This window comes from Tamandua tetradactyla, chromosome 14 (genome assembly GCF_023851605.1).
Source record: "Tamandua tetradactyla isolate mTamTet1 chromosome 14, mTamTet1.pri, whole genome shotgun sequence".
Taxonomy (NCBI): Eukaryota; Metazoa; Chordata; class Mammalia; order Pilosa; family Myrmecophagidae; genus Tamandua; species Tamandua tetradactyla.
In genome coordinates this window covers 66661349-66689262 of record NC_135340.1, presented here as the reverse complement: position 1 = coordinate 66689262, position 27914 = coordinate 66661349, and the positions used below count along the sequence as shown (strand labels likewise).

Genomic DNA, 27914 nt, shown 5'->3' with positions numbered 1-27914 from the left:
CTTCCTGTTTCATGAAGCGCCCCAGGAGGCATTTTCCTTCTTCATCTCCAAAGTTCGTCGGCTGGTAGACTGTGCTTCTTGTGACTATGTCATTCTCTGCTCTCTCAGAGATCTCCCTCCTTTTCCAAAATGTTTCTTCTTTTATAGGACTTCAGAAACTAATCAAGACCCACCTAAATGAGTGGAGACACGCCTCTACTTAATCCATCTTAACAACCACTCTTGATTGGGTTACATCTCCAGGGAGATGATCTAATTACAGATTCAAACATACAGTATTGAGTGGGGATTATTCTGCCTTTACAAAGTGAGATTTTGATTAGAACATGGCTTTTCTATCATCCATACATCCTTTTAAACCAGCACAGCTTCTTAGGCCAATCTGTATTCTGAGCTGGGCCCTGTTTGATCAGTCAAGAAGTACAAAAATTCAGTTAATTTCATTTTAATATTGGAGAGATGGTTTATTATGAGGCCTTAAAAGTCAGACAATAGGACCCACAAGGAAAATCTGAATTAACTGGTTTTTAGTTTGAAAGCTTAATTTAACCTATTCCAAGTTGTTGTTATAATTGGACTTTTAAAACCACAATTATACTAGATCTCCACTGAGTGTACCTAAGATCAAACACTGCAATGGGAGGGACCTGGACTAGAATATTTTCCTGAAAGTAATGATCATGAAGCATTAACAATTATAACCATGAATTACTAAGGAAGCCAGTAAGACAGCCTTTTAAAAAAGCCTTTGAAAATATGGCATGACTTGTTTTACGGTGTTCCACTTTAAAGATACGAGTTTAAACACAGCAGTGCTTTGTATCACTTCCATTCTATGATACACTAGTGATTTTAAAAATTTACCTCAATACACTTTTAGATTTGTTAGAATAGAGAACTAAGAAGTATTATGTAAAATCACTACATAATGCAATCTCACTAACAAATCATTAAGAAGAAATTTATTGGTTATGTTGATTAAAAAATGTAAATGAAATATGTAAAATATCCAAACACATTTTTAAGTAGACAGTATCATATTTCTATGGTTACCAATGACCTACCTCTAAAAATATGACTTTCTTCAGACCTACCTATAAAAAAACAAAATCAAGTGCTATCAAATAATGACTTCAAATTCTGTGTTTACCTTTTTTTTCTCCAGTGTAGGGTACATAGTCTTCTCTGTCCTTATGCTCCAGTGCTTCCTTCTCCAGGTATGAAAGGAGGTGCTCTCTATCAAATGGCCCTGTGGCAGACTTTGAAGTCTGGTTCTTCTGCCGGAACCCTGCAGGCAGAAGGGCATTCTGCCAAAGAGAATGAATCAGCCATTATGACCACCGAGGATGCCAATGCTGTAGGTTTCTACAGATTACCCATATAAGAAAGAATGTGATATAGGCAGTCAATACTTCATGGCAAGATTCTAGGGCAGTATTGCAAAAGTCCACTAAATCAAAGGCAAAAAAGATTTTTTGATTAAGTAGGATTCACTTAAATTACTATTAAAATAGGTATGTATACATTCTCTTCAGAAAGTATTCTGCTAGCAGGAAACACCCTTTAGTCCTTAAAGTTTCTGGGATGGCAATAAAAATAGTTTTCTTAATTCTTAATAAATTAAGAATAAGAAATTACATAGCTGATATGTACATATAGAGAATATTATTACAAACAAATGCTAAATGCCTATAGACATATTCCTTCATAATGACCTCTATTTCATAATAAACTCTTTCTCTGCACTTCCCCAAAAATAAACAAACAAGCAAAAACAAAACAAACACACACAAAAATTCAACAAATGGTGCTGCAGTAACAGGATACTCACATGGAAAAATAATGAAATGTGACCACAGCATACAAAAATAATGAGAATAAAAATAAAAAATAAATTAATTAAAAAAAGACTTTCTTATAAAAACAAGTATACCATATAATGGGATATCAGGAGATTAATGTTTACTTGTTTATGTATAAACATAATATGAAAGGTACAACTTTTAGGTGTATATGGATATATTTGCAGCAACCACTTCCACTGCTATGCATTTGCCTAGCACCCCTTAGATCTCATAGCAAAGGCTATGTCTTTTCCACGTGCATACCCATCTTTTGAATTCATGGCCTAACTGAAAGTGGGGGTGGGAGGAGTTGAGGGGTGGGAGGTAATGGATTAAAGTTGTCTCCTGTAGTTAATTAGCCAAGAGGTGACAAGACACAGCACCATCCTTCTGCTTGCTAAAGAGGTAACACTGCCTTGTCTCACTATTCCTGGGTATTCCTTTGCTAGGAAAATGGGAGGTAGTAAGAAGAGATTACCAAAAGGATCAACATTCTTTTGCACTGCCTCACAATACTAGCAGCGATGCTGAATCTCATGGGTGGTATATGATGTCTGATAATTTTTCATGGTAAGAGGTGATCTTATATGGATAATAATACCAGAATATATTAATTTTACTACAAAAACATTACTTTTACAACTAGAAAACATATCACTTCAACTTTGTCTGTTTGCTGAGATCTATAGTGATTTTCATAAAATTTCTCTTTTATGAAAGGACAAAAGGCTTACCTACAGAGATGAAACACAAAGGAGATCCTAACCATGTACCAAGGGTTTTCTGTAACACAAAACTGTCCATGAAAACATAAAAAACAAACCCAAGATATCTATCTTCAGACTTTAAAATCAAAAGAAAAATTATATATGGTGGGGTGCATATGAGTGGTTCAGTGGTGGAATGCTTGCCTTCCATATGGGAGACCCGGGTTCAATTCCTGGACCATGTACTGCCCCCCCCCAAAAAAAAAAAAAAAACACTATATGAAGAATCCATTCCCAACCAATCATCAAGTCCTATCCATTTCTACTTTCTAAAAAACTCATTATTCTGTTTACCTTTTTTCCATCTCTACCACCATTACTTCGGTCTAAGCTATGATTCAAGCTTAGCCTCCCATCTGATCTCCCTAGATCAACAGCTGCCTGAAGCTCTTCACCCATTACTCCTACTCCAAAGCCCATCCCAACCTCACAACCTGTATCCTAGCTTTCACCACACACCATGCTCCCCACCATCCAACCCACCACAGCTTCTTTATTGTAACCACACTAGCCTTTTTTCCTCCCTGGTCTTGCCATATATTTCTACCTCAAGGCCTTTGTGCATGTGTTCCCCTTTCCTGGAGTACTCAGTCCATCCTTCTTTGCTATTCATTCTTTAGATTCCATTACCATTTCCTGAGGGAAGTTTTTCCTGAGGGAAGTTTTCCCATTATAGGCCATTATAATTCATAGCACTTACCATTCTTTTTATTTGGTATGGTTATTTCATTAATGTCTACCTTCTCTGACTCTACCAGCCTGCACCATGCAGGCAAAGACCATGTCTGATTTGTTCACTGTTGTATCCCTAAGCCTAGCATAGTACTTGGCATATATAGTTGTCTTCCAAAATATACTGATTAAAGATTTGAGAATACTTTTAAAAAATGCACACTGAGGCAAATTAACAATATTTACTTTCCTTAAACATCAATGGGGAATACACATATGCGCTGCTGTTTCATGGAGGTGGTGAGGAAGTTGGACTCTTCTACCTGTCCATTCAAGCCGATGTGAAGCACATAGTTTTTAAATGATACGTTTCCTGGGATCCTGGCTCCTTAAATACACTCTTTGACCACAAAATAAATTACAGCCAACATTTTGGAAGTATATTCTTATCAAGTAAGGTAATGGGTCATAATTAATTTACTTAACAAGTTAAAAATCTTATTAAAATAACTGCCACTAAAAGTTTCTCCCTTGCAGTAACAATATGTTGTATATAATATATTCCCAGGCTTGGAAATAAGAAAATGCTGGCTATCTTTTGGAGACAGCTATTTTTTTTTTTTTAAGAAAATGCAGTGAATTAGCAAATAAATACACTGAATGCAGTATGAGGAGGGAAAAATAGTTCTCCAAAATACAAAAAGGCACTAGCACACACCTTCATCTGTTCCTCTTTTATCCACTTTCTAAAACTTCATAAGTTAGTGGTACTTCTCTGGTTGAAGTAGCTACCACCCTTGTCCTCTTTTCTTACCTGGTCCTTTACAGGAATACTTTCCAAAAACTTCACCAAACAAGTACCAATCAGAAATAAAAGGATTCTGAAGAGTGTTTCTGTCTTCTTCATGCTGGAGACTTAACTTTCACATCTCAATTCTCCCTTATAACTTTATAAACTTATTCCCATTAGAGCTATTTTCTCCCCACTTGCAGACTAGACAATAAATATTACTGTTCTCCTAGCCTCAAACAACAATAACTGAGGTTTAAGAACCTACAAAACACATTCAGAGGGCAGAACTCAAGACTTCCCATACAGAAAGCATGCCATGGATTTGCAAATAAGAAAATATAAGCCACTGGATTTTAGACCTATGTCATAGTGCATGAATTAATAAGGAACTCACTGTGATTTAAGAGAAAGACCACTAGATTCTGCCAGTTATCCATTAGACAGTGAGGGATCTAGTACTAGTTCTTTCCCTAATTAGTTGTAATAACTGAGGCAAGTCACCTAATTTTTGTTTTCCATCTGTAAAACAGCAGACAGGGACTAGATCAATGGTTCTTAATCAGGGGTGATTTTACATCCTAGGGGATGTATAGCAATGCTCGGAGACATTATATGTACTGAGCGAGGCTAGGGCTGCTGCTAATGTCTTACAATGGCTCCACAACAAATGATTTTCCAGTCCAAAATGTCAATAGTACCAAGACTGAGAAACTCTAGGCTAGATGAACTAGTAGGTTCCTTACAGATCTAAAACCATTTGGTTCAAATAGGTCTTATGGGTTGAACTGCCTGTAAAAGATATTGCTATAACACGATTAACAGCACTATTACCTTGAGTCATTCTCCAGATTTGTGTGTATTTTTTTTTTTTTTTTGCATGGGCAGGCACCAGGAATTTAACTTGGATCTCCAGCATGGCAAATGAGAACTCTGCCTGCTCAGCCACCATGGCCCACCCTGGGTGTATTTTTGTTACTGAGAACTTTTCCTTATAATGGCAGCTATGGTCAAGGGATGTGATGCAGGGTACAGGCACATGACTCAAGTATTGAAGTAATGTTCAGTACAGAACTGCAATTCTCAATAAAAATTCAAACAACATTACAGTAGGAAATAAAAAGATGGCAGTAACAAGCACAAATAACTTTTAAATATTAAGAGCAATTTTATAAAACAAACTCTACCTCAATTCTGAAGGCACTAAAAATCAAAGTCCTGACATAAAGAAACATGTGATAAAGAAAAGAAGCCTACCAAGCAACCATTATCTTCTGATTATCCCCACACTCCCCCCACCTCCTTATACACACCAGTAAATGACAATTAGAATTCGGTGAGGCTCCACCTTGGCCTTGAGTAACTTATAAGACAAAGAACATTCACTTTGCAAACTAAAACGTAATATTTAGGTCTGCTCCACAAAAGACTGCTTATTTAAATGTATTCTACTTATGTCTAGAAACAACTCTATTTGGTCAGCATCTTTTAGAAAGGTAATGATTAGGTTTTATGTCAGGGAGGACCTTATAGAAATACTCTTATGCAGGAGCCATTCTGGTATAGAAGAAGCTCTGACATGGCACACATGTTGGCATATATTGAAAAGCTAATTACCTGCTGCATTTTACAGTAAACAGACTTTCCTGAACAAAAAGAAAAGATGTCCTAGAGAAGAGAAAATTTCAGGAGTTGTTTAAAAATAAGTATGTTAGAAAAGATAGTTTAGAACAGTCATGGCAGTAAAAATACGGAGGTAAAAGTAGGGGAAACTGGAGAGGAAGCAAACTTGGATAAAGAGGAGGAAGGGGGCTGTGGTTGCCAGAGGAAAGTTTTGGAAAACAAAGGCAGCTAATTTATTTCAAAGGATTTGAAAAGTTATTTCATTTTTCTTTATTAGCTAGCACCTACCTCAGGGTCAAGATCATCCAGAACAGTTTCCAGTTGTTTTAGTTCTATTTCTGACAGATTACCAAGGAGCTCATCTTCATCAAGGTCCTTGTATTTCTCTAAGTCCTTCTGGAATGGTAGTGTCATGATTTGCAATGTAGAAAGTCACTTAATTTTTGCAATATTCAGTACAATATGAAGTGATTTCTATATTTTTCTTAAAGCTACACAGAGAAAAAAACAAAAAATATATAAAATAGTAAGTCATCTCTACATACTTAAATCCATTATTAGATTAAATGAAATATAATTTTCATATGTCATAGTCTTTGATTATGTATCACACACTACCATTGTCTATGGATCATTTTACCTTTTGTCTTCTGTTGACCAAAAAAAAAAAAAAAAATTGGGAAAAGGGGAGAATAAAATTGAAATCAATTATACCAGCTACTTGACTTTTTGGAAAAGGTAAGTTTAAAGGAAAAACACCCAGCATTCTGAAAATGTTTCAGTAAAAACTCAAAACTATGCTGGGTTATGTTACCCTACTGATGCTGTCTAGGAGGGTTTGACTATCTATAGAAAAGAATACTCTCCATTTCCTCACTGTGTGGATCTATCCCAAAAAAGCTACAGGGTTAATCAGTAAGCACATAAGATATAGGACTGTTCCAAGAGATACTTAAAATAAGTCAGATACATAAAAAATTAGAATTAAAAAAGTATTTCTCACAGAACCCACCCAAATTTCTAAGTTACCTTACTAAACAAAGCTAGTTCTAACCAGAATTGGCCTTCCTGTCTTGCACAGTAGCTAAAACCGTAACCTATAGGTGACCTCATTATAATACTAAAAATCACGCCCATCAGGTTAAGGCCATCGTTTTAGTAAACATTCTGTGACTATAATGAATCTGGGCATGCTCAATAATTAGATCATCTCTAACTGTGTCATCCTCAAAGCATTATACTCATTATCCTAAATCTGCCAGTCTTTGAATACTATAAAACTCAAGAGTTACAGCAGTTCAGGGAAACAGATCTGAGGCCTGCAACCCTCCTGTTCTCCTTGCACTAAGCTTTGCAACAAAAATTTTTTCTCTCTTTGAAACACCCTTGTCATAGATAGCTGCACTAAACTTTGCAACAAAAGTTCTTTCTTTGAAACCCCCGTGTCATAGATAGCTATTATGTGCTGGATTATGAGCACTAATCCAGCAACAGTGTTCAGAGGACTTCAAAGACATTGGTAATTTTAATTTCTTAAGTGATCGATGAGTATAATGTTCAGGTATTAGAACTTACATATTTACTATATATACAGTATATGCAAGATATTGTATACTGGACAATAGAAAATAAAATTCAGTAAGAAAAAAAGTATTCCTATAAATCTTTTCTAGCCACATATGTGATTATAATATACACAAAATGTTCCTGCGGTATAAGAAACAATCCTTAGACTTAGAAATTTGTCTAAATTTTTCTTTGCTGCAAAATGCCCCAAAAAAGTCTTGGACACATAAGACTATAAATGACTGCCGAAAGAAATTCCAAGTTCATGGATCAGAAGACTTAATATCACTAAAATACCAATAATACCCAAAGTGAGTTATAAATTCAACACAATGCCAATCAAAATTTCTTTGCAAAAATAGAAAAGCCAATCATTTTATATGGAAAAGTAAAGGGCTGCAAATAACTAAAACAATCCTGAAAAAGAATGAAGTACAAAAACTCATACTACCAATTGCAAAACTTACAGCTAAGCTATGCAATCAAAGTACTATGGTACAAGTATAAGCACAAACATACAGAATAATGGAATGGAATGGAATTGAGAATTCAGAAATAAACCCACATCTATGGTCAACTGATTTTTGACAAGCATGCCAAACCCACCCAAAAGAAAAAGTCTCTTCAACAGATGGTGCTGGGAAAACTGGATATCCACATGCAAAAGAATGAAAGGAGACCCCTATTTCACAACACAAACAAAAGCGAACCAAAAATGGATCAAAGACCTAAATGAGTTAAAACTATAAAAATCCTAGAAGTAAGTGTAGAAAATATCTTTAGACCTTATATTAGCACTTATGAACTCTGAGACTTTACGTCAAAAGCATGAGAAACAAAAGAAAAACAGACCAATTGGATTTTCTTGAAATTAAAACCTTTTCATAAAAGGATATCAGACAACCTAAAGAATGGGAGAAAATATATTTTTTTTCACAGTTAAAGTTTTTTTTTTATTAATTAACGGAAAAAAAGAAATTAACCCAACATTTAGAAATCATACCATTCTACATATGCAATCAGTAATTCTTAACATCATCACATAGATCCATGATCATCGTTTCTTAGTACATTTGCATTGGTTTAGAAGAACTAGCAACACAACAGAAAAAGATATAGAATGTTAATATACAGAAAAAAATAAAAGTAATAATAATAGTAAAAAAAAAAAAAACCTATACCTCAGATGCAGCTTCATTCAGTGTTTTAACATGATTACTTTACAATTAAGTATTATTGTGCTGTCCATTTTTGAGTTTTTGTATCTAGTCCTGTTGCACAGTCTGTATCCCTTCAGCTCCAATTACCCATTATCTTACCCTGTTTCTAACTCCTGCTGGACTCTGTTACCAATGACATATTCCAAGTTTATTCTCGAATGTCGGTTCACATCAGTGGGACCATACAGTATTTGTCCTTTAGTTTTTGGCTAGACTCACTCAGCATAATGTTCTCTAGGTCCATCCATGTTATTACATGCTTCATAAGTTTATCCTGTCTTAAAGCTGCATAATATTCCATCGTATGTATATACCACAGTTTGTTTAGCCACTCTTCTGTTGATGGAAATTTTGGCTGTTTCCATCTCTTTGCAATTGTAAATAACGCTGCTATAAACATTGGTGTGCAAATGTCCGTTTGTGTCTTTGCCCTTAAGTCCTTTGAGTAGATACCTAGCAATGGTATTGCTGGGTCGTATGGCAATTCTATATTCAGCTTTTTGAGGAACCGCCAAACTGCCTTCCACAGTGGTTGCACCATTTGACATTCCCACCAACAGTGGATAAGTGTGCCTCTTTCTCCGCATCCTCTCCAGCACTTGTCATTTTCTGTTTTGTTGATAATGGCCATTCTGGTGGGTGTGAGATGATATCTCATTGTGGTTTTGATTTGCATTTCTCTAATGGCCAGGGACATTGAGCATCTCTTCATGTGCCTTTTTGCCATTTGTATTTCCTCTTCTGAGAGTTGTCTGTTCAAGTCTTTTTCCCATTTTGTAATTGGGTTGGCTGTCTTTTTGTTGTTGAGTTGAACAATCTCTTTATAAATTCTGGATACTAGACCTTTATCTGATATGTCGTTTCCAAATATTGTCTCCCATTGTGTAGGCTGTCTTTCTACTTTTTTGATGAAGTTCTTTGATGCACAGAAGTGTTTAATTTTGAGGAGCTCCCATTTATTTATTTCCTTCTTCAGTGCTCTTGCTTTAGGTTTAAGGTCCATAAAACCGCCTCCAATTGTAAGTTTCATAAGATATCTCCCTACATTTTCCTCTAACTGTTTTATGGTCTTAGACCTAATGTTTAGATCTTTGATCCATTTTGAGTTAACTTTTGTATAGGGTGTGAGATATGGGTCTTCTTTCATTCTTTTGCATATGGATATCCAGTTCTCTAGGCACCATTTATTGAAGAGACTGTTCTGACCCAGGTGAGTTGGCTTGACTGCCTTATCAAAGATCAAATGTCCATAGATGAGAGGGTCTATATCTGAGCACTCTATTCGATTCCATTGGTCGATATATCTATCTTTATGCCAATACCATACTCTTTTGACCACTGTGGCTTCATAATATGCCTTAAAGAAAGGCAGTGCAAGACCTCCAGCTTCGTTTTTTTTTCCTCAAGATGTTTTTAGCAATTTGGGGCACGCTGCCCTTCCAGATAAATTTGCTTATTGGTTTTTCTATTTCTGAAAAATAAGTTGTTGGGATTTTGATTGGTATTGCATTGAATCTGTAAATCAATTTAGGTAGGATTGACATCTTAACTATATTTAGTCTTCCAATCCATGAACACGGTATGCCCTTCCATCTATTTAGGTCTTCTGTGATTTCTTTTAACAGTTTTTTGTAGTTTTCTTTATATAGGTTTTTTGTCTCTTTAGTTAAATTTATTCCTAGGTATTTTATTCTTTTAGTTAGGATTGTAAATGGGATTCATTTCTTGATTTCCCCCTCAGCTTGTTCATTACTAGTGTATAGAAATGCAACAGATTTTTGAATGTTGATCTTGTAACCTGCTACTTTGCTGTACTCATTTATTAGCTCTAGTAGTTTTGTTGTGGATTTTTCCGGGTTTTCGACGTATAGTATCATATCATCTGCAAACAGTGATAGTTTTACTTCTTCCTTTCCAATTTTGATGCCTTGTATTTCTTTTTCTTGTCTAATTGCTCTGGCTAGAACCTCCAACACAATGTTGAATAATAGTGGTGATAGTGGACATCCTTGTCTTGTTCCTGATCTTAGGGGGAAAGTTTTCAATTTTTCCCCATTGAGGATGATATTAGCTGTGGGTTTTTCATATATTCCCTCTATCATTTTAAGGAAGTTCCCTTGTATTCCTATCTTTTGACGTGTTTTCAACAGGAAAGGATGTTGAATCTTGTCAAATGCTTTCTCTGCATCAATTGAGATGATCATGTGATTTTGCTGCTTTGATTTGTTGATATGATGTATTACATTAATTGATTTTCTTATGTTGAACCATCCTTGCATACCTGGGATGAATCCTACTTGGTCATGATGTATAATTCTTTTAATGTGTTGTTGGATACGATTTGCTAGAATTTTATTGAGGATTTTTGCATCTATATTCATTAGAGAGATTGGTCTGTAGTTTTCTTTTTTTGTAATATCTTTGCCTGGTTTTGGTATGAGGGTGATGTTGGCTTCATAGAATGAATTAGGTTTGTTGAGGTCATCTATTTCTTCTTGAGTCAAAGTTGGTTGTTCATGTCTTTCCAGGAACCCGTCCATTTCATCTAAATTGTTGTATTTATTAGCGTAAAGTTGTTCATAGTATCCTGTTATTACCTCCTTTATTTCTGTGAGGTCAGTGGTTATGTCTCCTCTTCCATTTCTGATCTTATTTATTTGCATCCTCTCTCTTCTTCTTTTTGTCAATCTTGCTAAGGGCCCATCAATCTTATTGATTTTCTCATAGAACCAACTTCTGGTCTTATTGATTGTCTCTATTGTTTTCATGTTCTCAATTTCATTTATTTCTGCTCTAATCTTGGTTATTTCTTTCCTTTTGCTTGCTTTGGGGTTAGCTTGCTGTTCTTTCTCCAGTTCTTCCAAGTGGACAGTTAATTTCTGGATTTTTGCCTTTTCTTCTTTTCTGATATAGGCATTTAGGGCAATAAATTTCCCTCTTAGCACTGCCTTTGCTGTGTCCCATAGGTTTTGATATGTTGTGTTTTCATTTTCATTCGCCTCGAGGTATTTACTAATTTCTCTTGCAATTTCTTCCTTGGCCCACTCGTTGTTTAAGAGTGTGTTGTTGAGCCTCCACGTATTTGTGAATTTTCTGGCACTCCACCTATTATTGATTTCCAACTTCATTCCTCTATGATCTGAGAAAGTGTTGTGTATCATTTCAATCTTTTTAAATTTGTTAAGACTTGCTTTGTGGCCCAGCATATGGTCTATCTTTGAGAATGATCCATGAGCACTTGAGAAAAAGGTGTATCCTGCTGTTGTGGGATGTAATGTCCTATAAATGTCTGTTAAGTCTAGCTCATTTATAGTAATATTCAGATTCTCTATTTCTTTATTGATCCTCTGTCTAGATGTTCTGTCCATTGATGAGAGTGGTGAATTGAAGTCTCCAACTATTATGGTATATGTGTCTATTTCCCTTTTTAGTGTTTGCAGTGTATTCCTCATGTATTTTGGGGCATTCTGGTTCGGTGCATAAATATTTATGATTGTTATGTCTTCTTGTTTAATTGTTCCTTTTATTAGTGTATAGTGTCCTTCTTTGTCTCTTTTAACTGTTTTACATTTGAAATCTAATTTGTTGGATATTAGTATAGCCACTCCTGCTCTTTTCTGGTTGTTATTTGCATGAAATATCTTTTCCCAACCTTTCACTTTCAACCTATGTTTATCTGTGGGTCTAAGATGTGTTTCCTGTAGACAGCATATAGAAGGATCCTGTTTTTAAATCCATTCTGCCAGTCTATGTCTTTTGATTGGGGAATTCAGTCCATTAACATTTAGTGTTATTCCTGTTTGGACAATATTTTCCTCTACCATTTTGCCTTTTGTATTATATATATCATATCTGACTTTCCTTCTTTCTACACTCTTCTCCATACCTCTCTCTTCTGTCTTTTCGTATCTGACTCTAGTGCTCCCTTTAGTATTTCTTGCAGAGCTGGTCTCTTGGTCACAAATTCTCTCAGTGACTTTTTGTCTGAGAATGTTTTAATTTCTCCCTCATTTTTGAAGGACAGTTTTGCTGGATATAGGAGTCTTGGTTGGCAGTTTTTCTCTTTTAGTAATTTAAATATATCATCCCACTGTCTTCTAGCTTCCATGGTTTCTGCTGAGAAATCTACACATAGTCTTGTTGGGTTTCCCTTGTATGTGATGGATTGTTTTTCTCTTGCTGATTTCAAGATCCTCTCTTTCTCTTTGACCTCTGACATTCTAACTAGTAAGTGTCTTGGAGAACGCCTATTTGGGTCTAATCTCTTTGGGGTGCGCTGCACTTCTTGGATCTGTAATTTTAGGTCTTTCATAAGAGTTGGGAAATTTTCAGTGATAATTTCTTCCATTAGTTTTTCTCCTCCTTTTCCCTTCTCTTCTCCTTCTGGAACACCCACAACACGTATATTTGTGCGGTTCATATTGTCCTTGAGTTCCCTGATACCCTGTTCAAATTTTTCCATTCTTTTCCTGATAGTTTCTGTTTCTTTTTGGAATTCAGATGTTCCATCCTCCAAATCACTAATTCTGTCTTCTGTCTCTTTGAATCTATCATTGTAGGTATCCATTGTTTTTCCCATCTTTTCTACTTTATCCTTCACTTCCATAAGCTCTGTGAATTGTTTTTTCAGTTTTTCTATTTCTTCTTTTTGTTCAGCCCATGTCTTCTTCATGTCCTCCCTCAATTTATCGATTTCGTTTTTGAAGCGGTTTTCCATTTCTGTTCGTATATTCAGCATTAGTTGCCTCAGCTCCTGTATCTCATTTGAACTATTGTTTTGTTCCTTTGACTGGGCCATATTTTCAATTTTCTGAGCGTGATCCGTTATCTTCTGCTGGTGTCTGGCATTTAGTCAGATTTCCCTGGGTGTTGGACCCAACAGGTTGAAAGATTTTTCTGTGAAATCTCTGGGTTCTGCTTTTCTTATCCTGCCCAGTAGGTGGCGCTCGTGGCACACGTTTGTCTGCGGGTCCCACCAGTAAAATGTGCTGTGGGTCCTTTAACTTTGGAAAACTCTCGCCGTGGGGGAGGTTCGCCAGCCGAAGCGGCTTGGAAGAGTGCCAGCTGGCCCGGGGGTCCGAACGTGGGGAGGGTCGCCGGCCGCTGCAGCCCGGGAGAGCGCCCGTCCAAATTTCCTACTCGGCCCGCGGCGCCAAGCGTGGCGGGAGGGCGCCAGCCGCCACGGCCCGGCAGAGTGCACCATTCCCAGCCGGACCAGGGAGTCACGTGTTTGGAAGGCACCCCCCCCGGTCACTGTTCTCCGCGGCCTGGGGATTTCTGATCCAATTCTCTCAGTTGGTCCAGGGGGCCGCGCGTGGTGGGGGCGCCAGCCGCCGCAGCTTGAGGGGACCGCCTGCCCAATTCTGCCAGCTGGCCCAGGAAGGAGGAGGGGAGGGACTCCGGCTGCTTGCCGCCCCACCCGGGGAAGCCCGCGCCCCTCGGCGATCTCACCGGAGTGGGTTCTCCCAGCCAGTCAGCTGTTCCAGGATGGGGTACGCTGTCTTTTTGATCTCTGTCGTGGCTCTGGGAGCTGTTCTGTATCGTTTCTACTCCCCTAGTAGCTGTTCCCTTCACGCGGGCATCACTTCTCCTTGCCCACTTCAGTGCCGTCCCAGCCTTCCCAGCGTTCTGATGGGCTGACACAGTGTGTCTTTTCGGGTCATGTTGGGAGGTCCAGATCTCATTTCATCACCTTGCGCGTGACCTCCTCGCAGGTCCGGGAGGCGGGAGCGATCATAGCCTCGGTGGACAGGCGCAGGGCTGGGTTTCCCCGTCGGGAAGCAGGAGAAAATATTTTAAGAAACCATATATCTGATAAGTGTTGTTAATATCCAAAGTATATAAAGAACTCCTACAGTACAACAAAGACAAACAACCCAATTTAAAAATGGGCAAGGGGTGGGCGAGGTGCAGCAAGATGGCAGTGTGGGGAGGTGTGAAATTTAGTTAGTCTTCTAGAGTAGCAGGTATATAGCCAGGAACTATCTGGAACAACCGTTTGGAGGACATCCCACACCAGTCTGGAACAAGTAGAAAGGCCGAGATCACTGCACAGAATTGTAAGTAAAGCCCCCAATCTGCAGAGGGTGCTGTTCTTCCTTCACTGGCACAGCAGGTTCAGTTGGAAACACTACCCTGTGGAAAAAGAAGTCTCTGCTGGGAGCAAGGACAAGTTTCAAGCACAGATAAACTCAGAGCAAGCAGGAAAGCAATCCTGAGGTTTCTCCCAGCAGACAGGAGGCAGGGCTTACAAAAGAAAAAATTAAAAAACTGAGACTTTTGGGGTCAGCCCAAGCTCAAAATACTGGAACAGGGCTGTGCCCCAAGGCACACAGAGCCAGGTATAAACTCAGATTCTTGACAGGTGAACCCTGAGGGCTGGGTACTGGCTCCAAAGTGGGATTTTTTTTCCCTTTTGCCTTTCCTTTTTTTAATACTATTCTAAGTAGCACATTAGAGAAAGCCTCAGGCATTTTCAATTGTCACCCCTGACCTAGACAAGGGCAGAGTTAAGATAGGTCTGAGAGTAGACGTAATAAATCAAGAGGAGATAATACTCTAAAAGGCTTATTTTCCCAGGGAGGGGAGAAGGTAGGTAGCTCAAATAGAGGTCCTCAATCAGATAATTCATACTCCAGGACCTAAACCCACCTTCCACCTCAGTCTCTGACTCAACCATACCCCTAGTAGGTACAGTGTCTACTCAGAATTAAAGGCATGGTACCACTTCACCCAGAAGGGAGCTGCATCTGATGAACACCACCTGCTGGGAAGGACAGGCAAAGCACAGAATCTAAAGGCTTCACAAGAATCTCTGACATCCTGCTGGGTCTCATTCCCAGGGAACCTTGATATTGATTACACCTCCTCCTGACCCCTGGACCTGTTTGTCTGGGAAAATCTGGCTGGAGTCAGTAATATCTGGGAAGACCATCCTAAAAAAGAAAAAAAAAAAAGCTCCATTTATGCAGGGCAAAACCAGAAAAACAAGAGCTAAAAAATTCTGAGTTAAACAGAAGCTATGCTAGAGGTCTAGAATAAGTTGAAATGAATACCGAAAAAGAAATAAAGAACAAAGCCAACCACTAAGAAAACCCTAAGAAAAGGGCAAAAATGACCACCAGAATAAATTAATCAAGGAAATCAGATGCCAAGACACCAACGAAAAATTCATACTAGGAAAAACAGATAAGCACCAGTCAAAGGAGCAAACTAAGACTTAAAATGAGATACAGGAGTTGAAAAAACTAATGTTTTTCAGGAATGCTAAATCAAGTTAAAAATAAGATGAATGAATTGAGGGAAGATAGGGCAAAAGAGATGAAGGATATAAAGACAACACTGAGCAATGGTAAAGGAGAACTTGAAAGCTTGAAAAAAAGCAAATGGCAAACTTCTGAGAATGAAAGGCGCAATAGAAGAGGTGAAAAATACAATGGAAACAGACAACAGCAAATGTGAAGAGGCAGAAGAAAGGATTAGTGATCTAGACAACATATATGAAATTCTACAGACAAAAGAACAGAGACGAAAACAATGGAAAACTACTGAATAACATCATGAAGTGTGTGAATATATGTGGTATGGGGGTCCCAGAAGAAGAGAAGAGAAAAGAGGCAGAAAGAATAATGGAGGAAATAATCACTGAAAATTTCCCATTGCTTATGAAAAACATAAAATTACAGATCCAAGAAGCACAGCGTACCCCAAGCATAACAGATCCAAAACAGACCTACTCCAAGACACTTACTAATCACACTGTCAAATGTCAAAGAGAAAAACAGAAATCTGAAAGCAGCAAAAGAAGTGATTCAATACATATAAGAGAAGTTTGATAAGACTATGTGCAGATTTGTCAGCAGAAACCATGGAGGTCTGTAGACAGTGGTTTGACATATTTAAGATTCTGAAAGAGAAAAACTCCCAACCAAGAATTTTATACCTGGTAAATCAGTCCTTCAAAACTGAGGGGAGAGTTTAAAATATTCTCAAACAAGCAGACACTGAGAGAGTTTATGACTAAGAGACGAGCTCTCCAAGAAGTACTAATGGGAGCAGGCAGGAGAGAGAGAGGTCTGGAGAAGAGTGTAGAAATGATGACTCTCAGTAAGGGTAAAGTGAGGGGGAAAAGAAGATATATAAAATCCAAGACAAAATCGTAGAAGAAAGTATTGCCTTTACAGTAATAACATTAAATGTTAATGGATTAAACCCCCCAATCAACAGACATGGATTGGCAAAATGGATTTTAAAAAAGAACCCATCTATATGCTGTCTACAAGGGACTCATTTTAGACCCAAGGACAAAAACAGATTGAAAGTGAAAGGGCAGAAAAATATATTTCATACAAACAACAACCAGAAAAAAGTGGGGGTAGCTATACTAGTATCTGACAAATTAGACTTCAAGTGTAAAACAATTCAAAGAGACAAAGGACACTACGTATTAATAAAAGGAACAAACAATTAAAACAGGTGAAGAAGGACACTATATATTAATAAAAGGAACAATTCATCAAGGAGATATAACAATCATAAATATTTATGCCCCAAATATATGAGGCATGTACTGTTAACACTAAAGGGAGAACTTTAGACACCTCTACAATAATAGTTGGAGACTTCAATTTACCATTCTCATCAATGGAGACAACATCTAAACAGATGATCAAAAAGGAAACAGAGGTTTTGAATGATACAATAAATGAACTACACTTATCAGATATTTAGAGACCACTATACCACAAAACAATAGGATACATATTTTTCTCAACTTCTCACAGATCATTCTTCAGGACAGATCACATGTTGGGTCACAAAGCAAGTCTCAATAAATCTAAAAATAATTAAATTATACAAGACACTCTCTCAGACTATAATGGAATGAAACTGGAAATCAAGAATAGGCAGAAAGCTGGAAAATTCACTAACAAATCAACGCTAAACAACACACTTTATTTCCTTTTTTCTTTTTGGTGGTGAGAGTCACATTTCATTCTCTTCCATTTGAATATCCCATTATTGCAGCATAGTTTGTTGAATGTGGTTAATTTTTTTGGAGTGCATGGACCAGGGGACCCAAGTTTGGCACATGGCAGGTGAGAATTCTACCACTGAACTATCTAAACCACACACTTCTCAACAAAGGGAGGAATAATGAAAAAAGAAACTGATAAATGGGATCTCTTCAAAATTAAACACTGTGTATCTAAGAACTTCGTTAGGAAAATAAAAAGGCAGTCTATGCTGTGGAAGACAATATTTGGAAACCACATATCAAACAAGGGATGAATATCCAGAATATATGAAGAGTTTCTACAACTCAACAACACAAGACAAACAACCAATTAAAAAATGGGCAAAATCTGAAAGAGGGAAGAAAGAAATGAGACAAAATAAATCTCTCAATGGCTGAGAGATTCCAAACAGAGTCAAGAGTTTATCCTGGAGGCTATTCTTACTCATTAAATAGATATCACCTTGTTAGTCAAGATGTAATGGAGAGGCTGGAGGGAACTGCCTGAAAATGTAGAGCTGTGTCCCAGTAGCCATGTTTCTTGAAGATGATTGTATAATGATACAGCTTTCACAATGGGACTGTGTGATTGTGAAAACCTTGTGTCTGATGCTCCTTTCATCTATCTTATCACCAGACGAGTAAAACATGGAATAAAAATACAATCTCACCGGCTATTAGAGAAATGCAAATCAAAACTACTGTGAAATCTCATCTCATACCTACTAGAATGGCCATTATCAAAAAAAAACAGAAAACAACAAGTGCTGGAGAGGATCTGGCGAAAGAGGCACACTTACTCACTGCTGGTGGGACTGCAAAATGGAGCAACTGCTCTGGAAGGCAGTTTGGTGATTCTTCAGGAAGCTAAGCATAGAATTGCTATATGATCCAGCAATCCCATTACTAGGTATAAGTTTGGGGGAACTGGACAAAGTCATGAAGCATATAGCAACATGGATAAATGCTGAGGACATTATGCTGGTTGAAATTAGCCAGAAACAAAAAGACAAATACTGTATGGTCTCACTAATATGACCTAACATTAACGAACTTTGAGAGGGGTTATCAGGAGATGGAAAGATGGTAGAGATTGGGCATTTGAAGCTGCAACAGTACAGACTGTTCACCAGACCTCACTGTAAAGATTGAGAAATGGATAGCACAATATTATCTGATGTAGCACAATCCTGTAAGTACACTGTGGCCGAGTTTGAGCATGGTTGAGGGAGAAGGTCTGGGGATATGTACAACACCAGCAGAAAAAAGAGATGATAAAGATTGGGATGGTATAGCTTTGCAATGCCTAAAGTGACGATGATGGTGATTAACCGTACAAATATAAGAATGTTTTTGCATTAGGGAAATAAAATAAATGTCAACATTGCAAGGTGTTGAAAATGGGATGGTATGGTGGGGAAATACAATCAATGCAAACTAGGGTCTATAGTTAACACATATTTTAATATGTGTCTACTGAATGTAACAAAGGCAATATGCCAAAGCTAAATGGCAATAAGCAGGGGATAAGGGTAAGGAGTATGGGATTCTTTGGGAAAGTGACAGAAATGTCTTTATAATAAATTTTGGCGGTGAAGGTATGGCTATGTGATATAAGAATAAATTAAAGTTTAACTTTCACACAAGATGGTGCAGGATGAGAGAAATGGAACTAACTATACAAAGGGCTGCAGAACAGCTTAGGGAAAGGGGAGGCAGGGAAGGGGAGGGCCTCTGACCCAAGCCTAGAATTGGTGCCAAATCCTTATATAGGTAAAAACAAGTCTAAATAATTTAACAGCCAGGGTCACTGAGATGTAAAGCATAATCAAAAGCAGGAATCTTCTGCAGAAAATTTGAAGTAGATGATCCAGATAGGCTGTAACTTCTGGAGTATTTAATCAGCAGAGAAATGGGGGAGGGACTTGCATGCTAAGCTTAGGGTATAAAACCTGCGGTATTCTATTGCTTGGTGTGCCAGCCACCAGATTTTGGTTGTGCACCCATTCTTGCAAGATCCTGAATAAATTCTTTTCTTCTCCACAATCGGGTGAGCATATATTCTCTCTCAGGTACAACTTTCTTTCTAACATGTGATTATACTGGGAATCATTGATTTTTTTTCTTAGGTTGGATTGTATCATGTGTGAATAAGACTGTTTAAAAATGAATAGAGACTGGGCCCTCTACATGATGCCCAATGAATGCAGGTGGCTGAAGGATGCACTGATGGAGAAGTAGACTGGCGAACGATAGTGCATACTTATGAATGAAGGTTGTGCTATTACTACAAAAAGAAACAATGTCGTGAGGCATGCAACACTGTGAATGAACATGTGGGACATTTGGTGGGACAAACCAGAAACAAAAAAACAACAATGGTATGGTCAGCTTTAGAAAATGCTTATAAGAAAACAGGGGCCTAGATTTTAAGCTTTTAGAGCAGACACAATAAGTCAGAGTGGTGATTATTATTTCTGGATTTTCAGAGCCTGTTTTACATATATAACCTGATATTTAGAGATAAGAATGAAGCTGAACAAGTTGGGGTTAAAGTAATCCAGAACACAGGGGTAAGGAAGACAGTTGTTTATATTTTAGAGCCACACATACTCTTTGAGACCAATGGAAGAAAGGTTTATTTGATCTGGAACTGAAATTTTCTGTAGTGCATAATCTAATTCAATTTATCTGTACAGCTCATTTGAACAACTGAAACACAAGAGGCACAGAATAAGAAAGAGGTCCTTTAAACCTGTATAGATTATTGTAATGCCTGGAAATATCCTAGAGTATATTAAGCAGATAATCAAAAAGTATTGGCAAAGTCCCCTGAAGGAGGGGAGAAAGACTATGGAACTATTAAATTTTAACATCAGGGAATCCCTTGATACTGTGTCAAACTTTAAGGATACCCAAATCAATAGGCCATGTGCTCTATCATAAGGCTTACTCTTCTTTTAAAAAATTAATTTTTAAAATTTTTAAAAAATATATAAAAAACACATTCAAACATTCTTAACATCTGATCATTCCGTTCTACATATATAATCAGTAATTCACAATATCATCACATAGTTTCATACTCATCATTATGATCATTTCTTAGAACATTTGCATCAATTCAGAAAAAAATAATAAGACAACAACAGAAAAAAACTCAAACATACCATGCTCCTTACCCTTCCCTTTCATTGATCACTAGCATTTCAATCTAAATTTAACATTTGTTCTCCCTATTATGTATTTTTATTCCATGTTTTACTCATCTGGTGATAAGATAGATGAAAGGAGCATCAGACACAAGGTTTTCACAATCACACAGTCCCATTGTGAAAGCTGTATCATTATACAATCATCTTCAAGAAACATGGCTACTGGGACACAGCTCTACATTTTCAGGCAGTTCCCTCCAGCCTCTCCATTACATCTTGACTAACAAGGTGATATCTGTTTAATCAGTAAGAATAACCTCCAGGATAACCTCTCGACTCTGTTCGGAATCTCTCAGCCATTGACACTTTGTCTCATTTCACTCTTTCTCCTTTTGGTCAAGAAGGTTTTCTCAATCTCTTGATGCTCCCAACTCATTCGAGGATTTCTGTCCCTCGTTGCCAGGAAAGTTTACACCCCTGGGAATCATGTACCACATAGACAGGGGGAGGGTGTTAAGTTTGCTTGTTGTGTGGGCTGGAGAGAGAGGCCACATCTGAGTAACAAAAGACGTTCTCTTGGGGGTCGTGACTCTTAGGCCTAATTTTAAGTAGGCTTGACCTATCCTTTGTGGGGTTAACTTTCATATGAACAAAGTTAACCAAGACTGGGGACTCAGCCTATTGCTTTGGTTGTCCCCATTGCCTGTGAGAATATAAAGAATTCTCCACTTGGGGAAGTTGGATTTTCCCCTTCTCACCATTCTCCCAAGGGGACTTTGCAAATACTTTTTTACTCACCATTCAAATTACTCTGGGATTTATTGGGGCATCACTCTGGACAAACCTACAAAATCTCATGCCCTATTCAAGGTTCCATGTATTTATAGGGTTCAATTAAGCTGTCCACACAAGTTATATTAGGAACTGCACTAGTCAAAATATAAATTTTGTACCAAATAAACACTTTTTGCGTTAGTCTCACAAGTTAAAACTTTAAAATATTAATTACCATCTATTTTCAACACCCTGCAATAATGACATTCCTTTGTTCTTCCTCATGCAAAAACATTTTTAAATTTGTACCTTTAGTCACTATCATTAAACACTGTAGGCATTCCTAGATTATACCATCTCAGTCTTTATTGTCTATCTTTCTTTCTGATTTCATTTGTGATGAGGCTTACCCTTGTGAAGTTTATGTAGGTAGCGGAGAAGCTTAGACTACCCATAGGCATGCCTAAGAACTACTTCTGGAGAACCTCTGTTGTTGCTCAGATATGGCCTTAGTCTCTCTAAACCCAACTCTGCAAGTGAAATCATTGTCTTTCCCTCTATGTGGACATGACATCCAGGGGTGAAAGTCTCCCTGGCGACATGGGAGAGGACTCCCAGGAATGAATCCAGACCTTGCACTGTGGGATCAGCAATTCCATCCTTACCAAAAGTGGGGAAAGAAGTGTAGTTAATAGAGTATCAGTAGCAGAATTCAAATAGAGTCAAGAGGGTACTCTGGAGGTGCTCTTATACAAGCTTCAGGTAGACCTTGCTACCTATCATAACCTGCCAAGCTCCAACCAGGACCATTCCAGCCAATAAAGAACACCTAGGATAATACTTAAGATTCCACAAGGGTTCCAGCACTAGAGTAACTTTCCAGAAACCTATAACCTCCAGATGGGTCCCTGGTCTAGATAAGTCCTGAAACCTAGCCCAGCCTCTCCAGAACATCAGATAGTTCCATCTCCCTACCCCATATTAGTGACAGACCCTTCCAATATCAAAAATTTTGACTTGCCATAGCCCAAACAACACAATGAGAGGTATGGAAAGATCAAAGGTAATGGTGAAATTATACATAGAAGACAGGATTTAACAAATGAATATGAATGCTGAACCATTAAATTGACATCTCTTTTACTCTCCAGTATTTTAGAGCAGCTGGAAGTAAAAACCCAAAATTGTGAAATTGTAATCCATGTGTGCTTGTTTGGAAGGATGTATGTCCCCTAGAAAAGCCATGTTTTAATCTAAATCCCATTTCATAAAGGTAGAGTAATCCCTATTCAATACTGTATGTTTGAAACTGTAATCAGATCATTTCCCTGGAGATGTGATTTAACCAAGAGTGGTTGTTAAAATGGATTAGGTGACGACATGTCTCCACCCATTTGGGTGGGTCTTGACAAGTTTCTGGAGTCCTATAAAAGAGGAAACATTTTGGAGAATGAAAGAGATTCGGAGAGAGCAGAGAATGCTGTAGCACCATGAAGTAGAGTCCACCAGCCACTGAATTTTGGAGATGAAGAAGGAAAATGCCTCCCGGGGAGCTTCATGAAACAGGAAGCCAGGAGAGAAAGCTAGCAGATGACGCCATGTTTGCCATATGCCCTTCCAGCCGAGAGAGAAACCCTGACTGTGTTCACCATGAGCCTTCTCACTTGAAAGAGAGAGACCCTGAACTTCACCAGCTTTCTTGAACCAAGGTATCTCTCCCTGGATGCCTTTGATTGGACATTTCTATAGACATGTTTTAACTGGGACATTTTCTTGGACTTAGAACTGTAAACTAGCAACTTATTAAATTCCCCTTTTTAAAAGCCATTCTGTTTCTGGTATATTGCATTCTGGCAGCTAGCAAACTAGAACACCATGTCAAATTCTGAAATATGTTCTACAACTAATTGTGGTGCTTTGTAATTTATAGCTTTTTTGTATATATGTTATTTTTCACAAAAAAAAAGAAGGAAAAAAGTTGGTTGTGACGATAAAAAAGTATTTAAACCCTCTAGCCTCCTATATTCTGGAGCAGCTAGAAGGAAAAACATGAGAGGATTGTATGTTAGCCCATGATAAACTCTGGGATCTATCCTGTAATCACTTTTTGAAGAGTGCTTTGAAAATTATTGCTTTTTAATTTCTTCGCTTTGTATATATGTTATACCATATGATAAAAAAAGTTTTAAAAAAAAATGAATAGAGAGATAGAAGTGCTAGAGAAAATGTGGAGAGAGAGATGTACTTATTCCCTTCTGTAGAGTAGTGCACCCCCTCTGAAGGACAGTGTGGTAGCTCCACAGGAGGCTAGGAGTCAGACTGCCATATAATCCTGCAACCCCATAGTTATGTATATACTTGGAGGAACTGAAAGGAGGGACAGGAATGGACATTTTCACAGTAGAGCTTATGGGGGACAGTGTTCTTTTTGCAATGGATGGAGGAGGCCTAAGGTACATCAACTGAGGACTGGAAGGGGGAACTGTAATATATACATACAATGGACTATTGAACAACTGCAAGAAAGAATGAAGTTGTGAGGCATACAACTAGGTAAATACATCTTGAGGACAATATGTTGAATGGAATAAGACAGAGATGAAAGATAAATATTATAACACCTCACTAATATGGATTAATTATAATGTGCAAACTCAGATAAATGAATTTGAGAGCATGGCTACTAGGTGAAGGCCTATAGTAAAGGCTTCTAGATTGTAAGCTCTTAGAGCAGTCACATCTATTTCAGAATTGTAACTTATTTCTAAATTTTGAGATGCTGAGTTCTCCGTGTATAACTGATGCAGGATAAAATAGGACAACTGCAAGTGTCTGGTTTCTTATTCAGCTCTGAAAGAGTTAACAGGACAAATGCAAATCCCTTGTTTCTTATCTAGCTCCGAAGGAACCAACACAGAGCTGCTAACTTCTGAGGACAAAAATTTCCCCTAAAACCCCCAAACCATGGAATCCTCCTAAACCCATAAAAGCTTATAAAATCATAGGACCCAAGCAAACTCTTAATGATAGGAAGCACAGGCTCATAAAGATTGTTAACTATCTGCCCAAAGACAAACTTAAGGTATGTAACAACAACTTTGTTCTCTTCCTAGAACAAAAAAGACACCTAGTATTCAAAGGTTACTGTGGATACTTGCTACCTGTAAAACTTTCCTATAAAACAAGCTAACCCACTCCACTCAGTGCATGTCCCTCCTTTGGGCACGTCTATGTTAGCCCCTCTAATGTATACTCTTTTTAATACACTCCTCTTTTTACTAAACCTTACTACTTATTCTTACTGGCCCTCTGATCTCTAAATTCTTTTAGTGTCAAGACTAACAAACCTGGATCAGGGCTCAGCTGGCATCATTGCCAATAGGACACCAGTTACATTACCTGTTGTTTCCTAGAACTTCAGGTATTTCTGTGACACCTGAGACTCTGAGCTTGAGTTCTGCATCTATGAAAGTCAGCATTAACCCATACAGCAACTAGCTAAAACACTGAAAAAGTAATCAGACTTCCATCAGAGATATGAATGAAGCTGACCTGGGTAGGACTAAGGTAAATCAGACTAAAGGGTTAAGGATGATATTGATTGTATTTTAACACTTCAACTTCTGGGTCAGAGCAAAGGAAAAGATGCTTATTTGGTACAAAACTTTTATTTTCAGTAGCACATTATCTAATTTAACTTACATGGTCAGCTTATTCCAACACCATAATTACATGGAACCTTGCATAGGGATAAGATCTTGGTGGTTTGTACAGCTTAGTGTGATACCCTGATACATCCCAAGTAATCTGGACAGAAGATTAAAAAGTATTTGCAAAGTTACCCTAAAGGACTGGGAAAAAAGGTGGAAATATTAAACTTTCCCACTGGGGAAAACCTGATATTCTCACAAGCATTGGGGACTGCCAAATTGATGGGCCAGGCCCTCAGTCTTGAGGCTCGCCCTTAAGAAACTTATTCCTGCAAAGAAGATAAGCCTACTTATGATTATGCCTAAGCCACTCCCAAAGAACCTTTTTTGTTGCTCAGATGTGGCCTCTCTCTCAGTAAGCCAACTCCACAGGAGAACTCACTGCCCTGCCCCCCTATGTGGGACATGACTCACGGGGTATACATCTCCCTGGTAACAGGGTTATGACTCTGAGGGATGAGCCTTACCCTGGCACGGTGGGAGTGAGAAAGCCTTTTTGACCAAAACAGGGAAGAGAAATGGACAAAATTAAAGTTTCAGTGGATGAGAGATTTCAAATAGAGCTAAGAGGCCATTCTGAAGGTTATTCTTATGTAGTTTATATATACCCCTTTTCGGTTTTTGGTGTATTGGAGTAGCTACAGGGAAATAAATATCTGAAACTGTTGAACTGTAATTCAGTAGCCTTGATTTTTTTTTACTTGCAGGCAATTTTTTTGTTAATTAAGATTATACTGTATGAATATACAAAATTTTGTTTTATGAGCTCCTATCCTTGTATATCTGGTGTGCTTTCAGTTTGAGCTATAAATTATAGTTAATTATAATTCATAAATAAACTATGAACATTTTTGTAAACATCTTTTATAAACATATGCTTCCTTTGTCTTTGAGTCAATATATATAGGTGAAATTGCTCCATTTATGTACGTTTTAGTTTGATTAAGAAATTGCCAGAACTTAAAAATATGGCAATATCAATTACAATGTAACCAGTTTATATGAGAGCGACATTTGCTCTACATCCTTGTAAACATTTAGTGTTTGCAGCCTTATTTATTAATTTTGTGAATGAAATTTTTAATTAATTTAACTGTATCTAGAAGCAGATATATAAGTTCTTATACAATTAATTTTCAAAAATGTGAAATTACTATAATTTGTTTACAAACCAAAACACATTAAAATCAATGGACTTTATGGAGGGCTATGATGGCTCAGCAGGCAGAGTTCTCACTGGAGACCCAGGTTTGATTCACCCCAGGGACTGCCCATGCAAAAATAAATAAATAAATAAATAAATGGACTTTAGATAATTCATCCTGTGGTGTTCTGACACATCTGATACAGAGAGAAAAAGCATAAACACAGCAATCTGAATTGCAAGAATTAATACCATGGCACTCATACAACCATAACATTTCTTTAACCCAAAATATGTATTTACAACAAAATTCCATAAGAATTTTCATATCTCCAGATAGAGTTGAGAACACTTTTCAGAAATAGCAATGCACATATTGCCATGCTATGATTGATTAATAAAAGGAATGCTTATAAAAAACCTTTTTACAGGATTTAAAAAAATATGAAAAGAAATCAAATTTGTGGTAACTAGTATTCTAATACTTCATTTTAGAATTTTAAAATTATTTATGGAACTGACAATTGTTCCTTAATAGATTATTTAAACAAACTGTCTATTGCTGGCAGTGTGATTTCACTTCCAAATAAAGAATTCACATTCAATTAAATACAAATTAAGATTTAAATGAAAATATATTATTTTGAATTTGTAAAGCAACATCTCTCACTATATAGTGTAGGCATGTGTAATTAAAATAGGTATTTCTGAAAGGTTTAAGAAATATGTTTAGACTTGTAGCACTAGCAGACATTGCATATAACATATTTAAGATTTTTAATGACTTTTATCCTGCTTCAAAAATACTAGATCAGAAATTATAATGCACACTTTATATTTTATTTCTTATATGCCAATGATTTAGTCTTTTGGCACTGAATCTCTTCAAGAGCAAGGTGGCTGCCGTGTATAGCTGGTTTCCTTAAAAACTATTTTTGGTTTTTTGATCTTGTCCAGCAATAAGTATTTTTGACCTTCTAAATCTAAATTTTCAGATTATTGCACAACATAGAAAGAGAACAGTTTTCCTTAGACAAAAAAAAGAGTGAGGAATTTTTCAAATACTTTCTATCACATTCTTATCATTTGTGAAAATGCTTAATAGCATCCTAATAAGTTTGAAAACAGTTTCTGGCCTCCATCATGTTTTGTGATGAAGCATTTGAATAAAAACAAAACCCTAATCCATTTCTTTGGCAAATAGGTATAGCTTTCTTGTTTTCTTCTTTTTCTTGACTTAAGCACAGATTTTTGAAGCATATAATGAAAATACAATTAGAAGTTTTATGCACATATGACATCGAAGCCACCATTCAACAGCAACCAAAAATGCAATGAAATTACATCTAGGCCAAATTACAGGATGAATATTTACCTCTCTTTTCCCTTCCTTTTTTTTTTTAACTTTTTTTATTGAATAGTATAACATATAAACAAAGCAAAGAAATAAAAAAAGCAATAATTTTCAAAGCACTCCTCAAAAAGTGGTTACAGGATAGATCCAGAGTTTGTCATGGGCTACCATATGATCCTCTCATATTTTTCCTTCTGGCTACTCCAGAATACAGGAGGCTAGGGCTTAAATATTTTTTTTATCACAATTGACTTTTTTTCCTTCTTTTTTTTTTGTGAA

The 27914-nt window shown here is 37.2% G+C and overlaps 1 protein-coding gene across 1 annotated transcript in view; it reads right to left on the bottom strand.

Moving 5' to 3' along the window:
- The window catches only part of TMOD3 (tropomodulin 3), a 117329-nt gene that overhangs the window by 52598 nt on the left and 36817 nt on the right, over nucleotides 1-27914 (bottom strand). The window contains exons 2-3 of the mRNA XM_077127905.1: nucleotides 5985-6187; nucleotides 1151-1307 (exon numbers count right to left, since the gene is read on the bottom strand). Of these exons, the coding sequence (XP_076984020.1) occupies nucleotides 1151-1307; nucleotides 5985-6110 (283 nt within the window). The 5' untranslated portion in view covers nucleotides 6111-6187. The remainder of the gene's footprint in view (nucleotides 1-1150; nucleotides 1308-5984; nucleotides 6188-27914) is intronic.